Source organism: Nothobranchius furzeri, chromosome 19, assembly GCF_043380555.1.
Source record: "Nothobranchius furzeri strain GRZ-AD chromosome 19, NfurGRZ-RIMD1, whole genome shotgun sequence".
NCBI lineage: Eukaryota > Metazoa > Chordata > Actinopteri > Cyprinodontiformes > Nothobranchiidae > Nothobranchius > Nothobranchius furzeri.
Genome location: NC_091759.1, coordinates 6865734 through 6876642, shown reverse-complemented (window position 1 = coordinate 6876642; position 10909 = coordinate 6865734). Strand labels below are relative to the sequence as shown.

The window sequence follows — 10909 nt, the reverse complement described above, 5'->3', positions numbered from 1 at the left end:
AGCTCGGGCATTCTCGGTCCCACAGAGGAGGGCTGTACGGAAAGCCGTTGTTACATGTGTTCAATTTTAACGTTAAAGGTGCAGCATGTAAAATATATAGTGAGGATTTTAAAGTGAGAAAATCCTAAAAGAGTCTAATGTTTGGTCACTCCTTGGAAAGAAGGTCATACTGAAACATATTTCATATCCAGCTGGCTTTTTTTTATTTTTTAACAAACAGGAATGAACAAATGTAAAGAGGGAACTGCGATACAATAACTAAAGAGTGTCAGGGGGTTTAAATACATTATTGAATTAATAAAATATGAAAAACAACATTATTTTAATTTATGTTTATTCATTTAGCAGACGCTTTTATCCAAAGCGACGTACAATTTTTATAACCTATAGGGCATGTTGTGATCTGTGGGGGAAACCGGAGTACCCGGAGGAAACCCACGCATGCATGGGGAGAACACGCAACTCCACGCAGAAAGGCCGCAGCCGAGTTTTGAACCTGCAACCTTCGTGTTGCGAGGCAACAGTGCTAACCACTGCGCCACCATGCAGCCAATTTAAAGACATTAGTTGACATACAAATTTCAAAAGTGCAAATTGCCTTTTGGTTTGGGCTCTTTGCAATAGATGATAGATATCAGGGGCAGACTGCCCCCCCCCCCCCCCACCCATGCTCTTTCACGCTCCAGCACTCTAGGTGGCAGCACTGCACCTCTAATTTGGAGGCCAGCTATTGGCTGTGGCCGCCAGGCAAGGAGAAAAAGAAGCTGAAGCGGAGAGGAGGCAAAGGCAGTAGAAAAAACCATGCAAAGCCCAACTAGTAAAAAAGGAAAGAAAAGGGTGGGGCTGAGAAGGTAAGAGAAAAAAATTGCGGGCATGGACGTAATTTTTTTGGGGGGGGGGGGGGGGGGCAGGGGGGACATGTCCCCCCCACTTTTTCCAAAGTCAAGTTTTGACCCCTGCACTTTTTACCATCCAAAAACAATATTACGCTATATTAAATTGATACTGGTTGAGCTCTAGGACCAAGCAAACAACCGTTTGTGTTGAAGCCAGTTTCCCATTAGAACATACTGTAAAGATACCCCCCCCCCCCCCCCGTGTCCCCCCCACTTCTAAAGTGAAAATTACGTCCTTGATTGCGGGCATTAGATGCTGAAGCCTCTAAGTGTCACAAATTAACCGACATATTTAGCAGCACGGCCAGCAGCAGCACTCCGCAGCAGGTTCACAGCAGTGAAGAAGTCAGGCAGATAGCTACACAGCAACATGCCAGCAGTAACGAGGGACAGAAAGATGTGCTGGTTCCACAGGCAGATCCAGGGGAAGTAAGCATGGAATGTAAGGAGAAACATTTGCAAGGTTTGATGTTAGGAATTCATGTTTAGGTTGCAATTTTATTTTATGATTACAGCTAAATTTCAACATTTTAGCTGTAAAAGGCCACATGCAGTGGGTAATAAGAAATACGTTGTGGTTTTACGTAAAAAGGTTGGTAGTAGTGTTATAGTTAATGCTCACAAACTTTGAAAATCTTAAATACAGAAGTTACATTTGTAATGTTGCATTTTCATTTAGATGTGGTATTATTTGAGAAGATTAATTACTGCATAAATTATTAAGCTTATCAGGAATACAGCTTTTAATACAACATAGTCAACATTAGCTCTGTTGCTATAATTTTGATGGTTTGACCACATATTTTTGCTGCCGCGAATTTCCGCGCGCCGATTACTTTGGGCCGGGCCTAGTCAAAGTCCAGGGCTGTTTTTTAGTCCCAGTCTGTTCCTGATAGATATAGTTCAATTTCATGTATCACTACAGCGGAAAACGGATATGATGATGAAAATTTGCAATTGTGTACATATCACTTACTAGAAATAATAATTAAATTAATTACAATTTCTTATCACATAATATCCAGCTGGCTGAAGTGCACTGCGGGTTGAATGTGACATCACCACATGTTGATCAATTGGCTATGTCTAACACGTTCATTGCGGATAGGAAGAATGACATTCTAAATGGTTGAAAAATTTCGTTTGGTTGGAAAACTTTTAGAACAATTTGTGTTGAATTAAAATATAAGTTGGACATTATATGATACGTTTGCTTGCCAAAAAAGGGAAGAGAGGAGGGTGGAGGAGACGGGAGAGGAGGAGAGGTGAAGGGAGGAGAGGAGAGGAAATATCCACCTTGAGCGTTCCTTGAGCGGTTCCTGTGGTTTTTGTTCACTTACAAAAATGCCTGTGCCTTCTTATTTGGCCATTTTGGTGGCCGTGTAGAGCAGTACTATACGGACCGGTTCTGGGTGTGTTCGCTGGGGCGCAACTAGGCTCGGTGTTTGGTTAGCGGCCAGTCAGCATGACGTTAGTCAGTGGGCTTGGGAGGGAACCACTGGTCTTTACTCTGCTGGAATTATATCAGAAACATAAAATAAACAAATATAATCGCAGATATTGTAGGCAGAATTAGTCCTTGGTTGAGTTATTGTTGTTTTGTTATCAGATAAATAAAAAAATGAATGAAGATGTTTGTTCTGTTTTCCCTAAATGATTTGTTTTTGACTGCTTTTGATTTGATTTTTTTTTATTCAGGGACCTTGAGCTCCCTGGAAGGCACTAAATAAAATGTATTATTATTATTATTATTATTATTATTATTATTATTATTAGACTGTTTTTGAATAAAATTAAATAAATCCTATTTTATTCAGGGAAAGTAGAACTGGAACTGAAGCTATATTAAAGAGTTACAAACTATGGGACAAACCAGTGTAAATGTTGAAATGGGATTATTAGGCCCTTGTTTTAGCAGCCTATCAGAAATAAAGAATTTGTTCAAACATAACTTAAAGTAGTATTTAAGCCACCAGACGACTCTCAGGGAGCTGCAAACCTGCAGTAAAACTTGATGTATTATCTCTCAGGTCAGGTTCATGCAGTCAGGTACCAGAGAGAAAACAGGTGAAAAGACGACAAAGATTTCAGAAAACATAAAGAACTCAAAATGTTACAGAATAGAAACAAAAGCTGGAGAAGTGAAGGATGGCTTCAGACTTTTGCCTTTGTTTGCCTCTAAGGGTCGTTTTATATGAGCAGCTCTCAGTGCAAAATATACTGTTTCTCCATTTAGAAGGTTGGTTGATTAGTTATTTTTATGACGTTTCTGTTCAAATCAGATACCTTTTTATATAAATTTGACTTTAAATCTTTTTTGTTGACTTATTCTGTTTCATTAAATTGTACTTTCCTGAATGAAGAGACCTTTATTCTATTTCTGGTAATTAGAAAGACAAACATATGTACAGAAGGTGTGTGTGAAGCTTTATTAGCAGCTTTATGTTGATGAAAAGTCAACAAAAACACCAACACTGTCTTACTAAGACAATAATCAAAAGATGTTTCTTCATAACTGAGGGATTCTGTCATTTTGACAGCCCCTTGCACCTCAGTGGAGATTACATTACGGCTTAAAGGCCAGTCATTCAGAAAACTGCTTTAGAGGGTGGCATAGTGGGGGAAAAAAGCGCAAATCTCTTCTGAATCTTGCTAGCAATCCATCTGAGTGGTTTGGCGTGAAGTACTGGTTAGGTTGTAGCAGAAAACACGAGCGTCCTTTGCAGAGACAAGTGACCGACATGAGCTCTGAAGGTGATCGTAATGACAGTGTGAGGCATTTTATCTAAAAGCTGCTGATCTGACATGAGTGGCTGTTAGAAAAAAAGAAAAGAAAAGAAAAAACATTCAAGAAGATGAAGTCAATGACTCTTCCCGTATCGCCTGCCTCTCCTGTTGCTCTGACAGATCACTATTCTGGGGGCTCCGATGTGGGTGGGAGGCTGTTGTCAACGCCATCAAGACTTTTGCGGCACACTGGGCAAGAATTGTGCTGTGAGGGGGAAGGAATTGTGTTAATCAGCTTCAAAATATAACCAACAAAGGATTTAAAGAGCAAGTCACCCCCTACAAGACACTTACTTCACTCCCTCTTCATGTTTGAAAAATGTAACAAATGCTGTTGCCTAGCAGACCGAGAGGGCGGAGCCGCTAACAAATACACACACACACACAGGCTCACAACGGCATTGTGACATCATAAGGACCAGTTTACATCATAGCATACCTCTTAGCCAATAGCGGTGGCAGATTCAAATTCTAATGCAGTGCAGAGTTTTCACCTGACAATGGCACAACACTGACAGTTTTAGGCAGAAAATTACAATTTTAACTAAAATGCACTAAAGTACAAAACTATTTTCTACGATGAGAATGAACTAGGGGGCTCGCGCTTGCCCTCACGGGACACACGCAGCGGTATATATGCTCGATTCCTGGAAGAAGTGGAATGTCATCTGTCTCTCTCAGCTGTCCATTGAGGACGTCGAAGATGTGTGGATATTTGGCCTGATGATCACTGGATTTCTACTGATTGGAGTGGGAGGATATCTGGTTTTCCGAAAAATTGGGATGACGGGAGCGATTGGAGGGCGACCCGCAACCATGGACAGCACCGTCCGGGCGGAGACCTCACAGACTGGGACATTACTCGAGGTGAATCGCAAGCTGGACGTCTTAGCTGCGTTACCGGTCTTAGTGCGCAAAATGGATGTCATCTCGGAGAGGGTCAGCGGACGGTGTGGAGATGTTTAATCACCGAATTGGCTTCACTGGAGGATTTGAATGATCAATACAGACTTTAAGGCAGAGAGGAAAATTATCTCTGCCTGACCCAAACAAAGTTCTGTTATCCAATCTGACGCCATAAGCAGCCTTGGAGTTGCGTGCAAAAAAACCCCACGATGGAAGGAATGCAGACAAATGCTGTGAAACCCTACCTACCCTCCCGCCTTCAGATTGTGGTCTCCACATCGAGGTCATCAAGTTGAAGGCATTCACTGTGCTCTGTGCTTTCCCATGATCTCCCACCCACCTGTGGATTCAGTTGGACGAGCGCCACACAGGCTGCTCCCGCTGAGGAAACCAGGGTCCCAGCCCCTCCCCCCTACCTACTGGGTCTCATGTTGTGAACTGTGACGTTCGTGCTTATATGTAGAGGTGGTTTTTTGCATAGTAGAGCTACACCCAGCCGGTGTAACTCTGTTAATGCCTTTTTCTCCCTCCCCGAACTCTCCTCATGTAATCCCCTCTTCATCTATTGAAATGAGCGCCGTTATGGCTGCTCTCGTGGTCTGCCTGTATCTGTCCTGTCTATATGTGTGTGTGTAATCTTGGTCAGGCTGTTCTGTGGAGTCTAGTTCCTATGCTCTGGATCGCTGGAGCGCTGGCAATAAAATTCTTTCTGATTCTGATTAACTACACGTGTCTGCAGCACGATTAGACACACATTTATATAGTTTATCAAAAAAAACAAGTTGATTTGGGGGTGACTTGCTCTTTAATGATTTCTAATGCTTACCAGCTTCAGCCAAGGCACTATACATTCATCGTGGAAGAAATGGAGGCAGGGAAGCTTCCTGACAGATTCTCCTGAAGAATATTCCTCCCTGCAAACTGGACATCCTAGTCGGCAGTCTGAAAGAGAAGAAAATAATCTTTTACACACAAATGGTCTCCTTTTTATTAGTAGTTTGCTTTGTCCAAATTCATGATTTTTATGCAAACCCATGGCTCATAGATGTGGTTTTAATGTGGCCTGGGGTTAGGACGAGTTGAGATGAAGCAAAACAACAAACCATACATTTACAGCATGTTTTCCTGGCTAATACTTTTATAATGATTCATGGGTCAGAGTAAAGAAAACAGCTCAAGAATGCCCAAAAATTTAAAAAAAATTCTTTAGAATAAAAACTATAAAGTATTAAAGAACGATTCAAATTAGTCTCTAAGAGACATATATTTCAGTGGTCACAGGACAACATTTACTACATGACCCACTAGGATTCCCACCTATCTGTTCTTGAGAGATGCAAACTGTTGGCAGGGAAGAGATCTCCTCCTGCGTTGCTGGGGCCGGGCCTGTGTTCTCCAACTGTCCAAGTAACTGAACGAGTGAAAAAAGGCATCACGTGGAACAAAAATGAGTCTGTAAACAGAATTCTTCATGATCAGTACTCCTGCTACCGCTGACCTCAGTGACGACCGTGTCGAGACCTCCCAGACCCCACGCGTAGTCTTCTGGGTTTGAGTACATCTGTAGCATGCTGGATCTGAGAGGCAAACCGACGACAGCAGAGGGAAAGAGAAGATGGGTTCCACGTACCATCAGAGTCAAAAGAAAAGTAAATGACATGAGTCATATATTTTTAAAGATGTGCTTACAGTGAAGTTGGTCCAGCACCAGGACTTCCGTTGTTCGCAAAACTGTCAGATAAAAACTGATGCATGATGCTTGGAAAGAATGAGAAACCCAAAACAACTGTGTTAGATTTAAAGCCCCATTCACTCGTTATTTACATTATTTGCTCTGGTGTCTAATAGGGATCTAAGAAATTATTGATACATTTAAAAATCGAGATATTTCTTTATCGCGCAAACATTTACTATATTTGGAAATGTTGTCTGGCTTTTAGTATTGCAATATATCATATAATCTCCCCTGTAATGTGATATATGTTGTAGTAATGTAAGAAAATATCGATATAGCAATATATCGCAATATATTTTCCTGCGATATATCGATGTTCAAAAGCTGTGTATCAATTTTTTTGGAAGAAATTACGTGCAAACATTTGTGTATTTTCTTTTTTTTGTGCAAATCAAATGCCGTCCTCTAGTCAGCAGTAGTGTGCAATGGAGTTTGTTTCCACCACTGAAATGTAAATCCCTCTGTTATGGTTCAGATATCTCATGTTAATCATGTTAAGTACCAGTTTGGACCGTTTATTGAATTTTCCTACAAAATTTTCCTAAAAAAAATCGCTAACATCGTCCGACTGAATGTATCGCAATATATCGTGATATATCGTATCGTCTCCCCTGTATCGTGATAAGAATCTTATCGCCAGAATTTCACCAATACACATCCCTAATATATTGTATTTTTGCCAATACACACCCTAGTTTCTAATGTGAATGAATGCCTTGAGAATTGCTTTCCATGGAAAAGAAGCTCTCATGCTCCTCTTACAGGGGGGATAAGTTTATCGGGGGAATGTGTGTGGGGTGATGGGATTACAAGTCTTACTCCTTATTATTTATGATATGCAAACACCTTGCCTCTGATTGACTAACAGCAATGCAACTCTTCCCCTGCCTTCCTTTGTTCTTCTTTCTTGAGTAAAAAATGCTAATTTGATGTGTTATCCCTGCAAATAACACAAGCCCAAACGCGTTCTGCCATGTTGTGGAGTTGCTAATGGTTAGCTTCTACTAGCTGAGACTTGCTCTGCCCTCTCCTTCCCGTGGGCGATCGCAAGTCAAGGTGGGCAAGGCTGTGAATGCTAATTTTCCCTGTGACGTGGAAAAGACTGGCTTTTTCTGACCTGATCATTTTCTCATCTACAGGTTCATTTAGTTCAGTAATTCCTCTTGGACTGCGAGACCATTTAAAGGCTCAGGAACCCTTTGCGGATGTTTTGGATTCATTATCAGATTAGATCGTGACACCTTTGAGTCTAGGTTATGAATTTGGGGTTTTCATAAACTGTGAGACATAATCATCACAATTATAACAAAGCTTAAAATTTGTCGCCTTGCGTGTAACGAGTCTACCTGATGTATTAGTTTCACCTTTTAAGTGGAACTACTGAAATAAATGAACTTTTTCACCATATTCAAATTTTTAGAGTTTCACCTGTAATTCCTTTCTGTGGCTAATAGGACAAAAATTCATGGCTGTAATGAACTCTAGATAGATAGAATTTTTTTTTACTGTTTAATAAACACACACCCATCCATTGAGTTGTTTTCCTCAGGACTAGAGGCAGTCTCCCCCTCAGAGACGGAGGATGACTCCTCCTGCTCTTCTCGCTCTGTGGCGACTGCAGACGGTGAAAAAGTATCGTTCTGACCCGCATATTCCTCCTCAGCATCAGTCCAATCAGACTCGGTGGAGGACGGACTCGACAGCCGAGCAGAATTCTCTATGAACAGCAGCTGAAATAACTTGGACAGAGATCGGAGAACATTAGTTGTCCAACACTGACCTGAGAGACAGAAGAGTGTTTTATTAAAGTGGGATTAGTTTCACATACATCTGAGAGCAACGAGCTTGAATTGTCACTCTCTACTGATGCCGTGCTGTCCCGCAGAAGGCTAGAGAAGTAAATGAATAAATCAGATAAATATGAAAATGTTTTTTTTAGAAACAACATAACCTTAAATAGATTAAACAGTTTTAGATTTAGATGCATCCTCTGATTTTATTATAAAGAATGATCTGTACCTGGAATTGGCTGGCACCTCCTCAATAAAGCCAGACTTGCATGCAGGACAAACCAAATCCTGTAGGGGGAGGGGGGGGAATCACCTTTAGAAATATTTTCATTGCGTTTCATTACTTTTTTGTGAGAGATGCAGTCATTTTCGTGAGTTTGAAATTCATTATTTTTATTTTATTGGCATTCGAAACCACAATACCGGGGTTTAAAATAATTTATATGATTTCCAATGTCATATGGTCTTCTATATGCGTGGCAAGGTGGAGAGGCGAGGGCCCAGGCGGGATTTGATCCCCAGACTCATCGGTGAGAGTCACGCTCGCTAACCCAGTCAGCCAAAGGGATATCCCCGTGGCCAAGTGGTCAGGGCGCATGATTGGGGTGCAGTGACAGGACACTCATCCTGTCACACGTCTTTTATTATACAAACTGTGATCATTAGGACCCTCATATACATAAAAATGTGATACAGATAGCCATTTATTCTTAAAATTACAACCAGAAAATAGTCGTATTGAATTAAAAAATATTTCGATAATTTACTATCTTTTAAATATGAATTTGAAAATCACAATTATGACTTTCCATTGCATAATTATAACTGACTTTCAAAGTAGGAGTCAAGACCTTTATTATGATTAGAGTTTGACTGATATTGGTTTTTCCATAGCCAATATCAATGCTGATAGGTAGGAAATATGGTGAGCCAATGGCTGCTATGCAATGGTGATTTTTTATGGGCCAATTTTTGTGGCTGATATCGAGACATTTATCACCTTATTTTCATGCTAAAATGTCACTAATAACATTAGTTGATGCACAAAATTTCTAAAGCTGAATCAGTTTTTGAACTCTAAAGTTAACTAACTGTTAAAGGGATACTATTCAACTTTTTCACTTTTTAAAATTATTTTCATGAGCCAGTATGTGCTAAAATGACCCTTTACAGGGTTAATGAAATGTCACTCCCACCGCCCTCTGTGGCCAGAATATTGCACTTGCAACTTCAGAGTACCAGCACCTGTTACACTTAGAAAAAATTGGGCTTACATACCTGGCACTGCAGTCTGTTTCCAGTACGTTTCCTGCTTGTTTTACACTGTAAACACAGCTGATTTTTTTTATTTTGGTGAGGAATGACTCTTGTAGACACTAATGAAGGCTGAGGAGGAATTTCATCAGTTTGATTAAGGTGTTAAAAAGACGAACGCATGGTGAGGAGATAGGTTTCAGTTTTGCTTTGACCACAGATTATTAAAACTGGACACTAGGGGGTGCTAAAAGAAAGCAAAACTGCTAACTGTGCCTTTAAATCTTAACATGCACTTCTCAGTGTTAAAGTCGGACACCTAAATAAAGTTAGTTATGAGTATTTATTTTGCAGATGTTATTAATGTAAAAATACATTTAACTTAAATTCTGCAACTGCACCAGGCTACTCGAGGATATGCCTGACTTTAAATCAGCTTTACAAAGGACACATATTGGCTGATATCGATGTATAAAAAAATACGGTAAATACCAGCATGATATATCGGTCTACCCCTAATTATGACTTTTGAAGATATGATTATATTCATAACCTTTCAAGTCATAATTAGGATTTTGAGTCTCATAATCACAACTTGGGGTCATAAATATGAATATCTTTAGCGGCAATCTCATAACTCAAACAGTACTTTTGACAAAAAAAGAATGTTAACCACTTGTTTTATGATGAATCGGCTTGCCATACACTTGATCCACTCACACAGTTGACAGCAGACAACTGGAACCAGAAGTGGTGTTTCTAAAAATGGCCAAGTGAATTGCCAAAGTTTTACTCGCAGTCTTTAACTTAACAGTTTAGCACATGCTGCTCATACGATCAAAAACATAAAGCCCATAAATACGACTTAAAGAATCCCCGGTACTACAAATGTGGTAATAAGTAACGATATTATATAGACGACAGCGTTGTGAAATGTGTAATTCCTCGCTGTAGTTGTCTGATCACGTGAGTAAATAACACTCTCCAAAAACACTCACCGGTAGTTTGGGATTAGTCTCACATTTACAATAGTGACAGTAAAACTGGTGTTGTGGTGCGTTCCCAGCCTCCGCCATCTTCACGGTGAAAAGCAGTCCGACAAAGCTGCGGCAGCCCATAAAAGTCTCAAGGAGGGTTTGACAAGTCAGGAAATCAAACCAATGAACCATGAGTAATCCCAGGGCTGTCTGATAAAGCTACTCAAAATAGTCGATGGAAGCGTCACGTGATAAACTATCACGTTAGCATAGCTCTTTAAACAGTCCTAATCAAAATTAGATAAAATAAAAATAAAAAACTTAACCCTCAGCAAGAATTATATAATTTCCAACGTTTTAGTCGTCACCAAAAACAAAAAAAAGACATTTTTAATCGTTTAAAGCTATTATTTTTAGCATTAGCATTCAGCTAAAGTTAGATAAGCGTTCCAAATCTAAAAATCCAATCAACTCCGTTTCCTAGCAACTCACTCCCAGGTCACGTGACAGCGATGTAATGGGATTTAGCCTTTAAAAAGGAATAAGATTTCCATTTTTAAAGCA

At 40.1% G+C, this 10909-nt stretch overlaps 1 protein-coding gene across 2 annotated transcripts; it reads right to left on the bottom strand.

The window, feature by feature from the left end:
• Nucleotides 1–3302: 3302 nt before the first annotated feature.
• rnf115b (ring finger protein 115b) lies at nt 3303–10666 on the bottom strand. Of its 2 annotated transcripts, none has more exons than XM_015973558.3 (9): nt 10367–10666; nt 8344–8402; nt 8153–8213; nt 7849–8063; nt 6279–6320; nt 6088–6166; nt 5907–6000; nt 5416–5531; nt 3303–3888 (listed from the first exon to the last, which is right to left on the bottom strand). In XM_015973558.3, exons 1-9 carry the CDS (start codon nt 10535–10537, stop codon nt 3808–3810), a joined length of 918 nt encoding a protein of 305 aa, XP_015829044.3. In that variant the 5' UTR covers nt 10538–10666; the 3' UTR covers nt 3303–3807. The 2 variants fall into 2 exon arrangements, with proteins under 2 accessions (XP_015829044.3, XP_015829043.3); XM_015973557.3 differs by having other exon boundaries at nt 6279–6347; nt 10367–10664.
• Nucleotides 10667–10909: the final 243 nt, after the last annotated feature.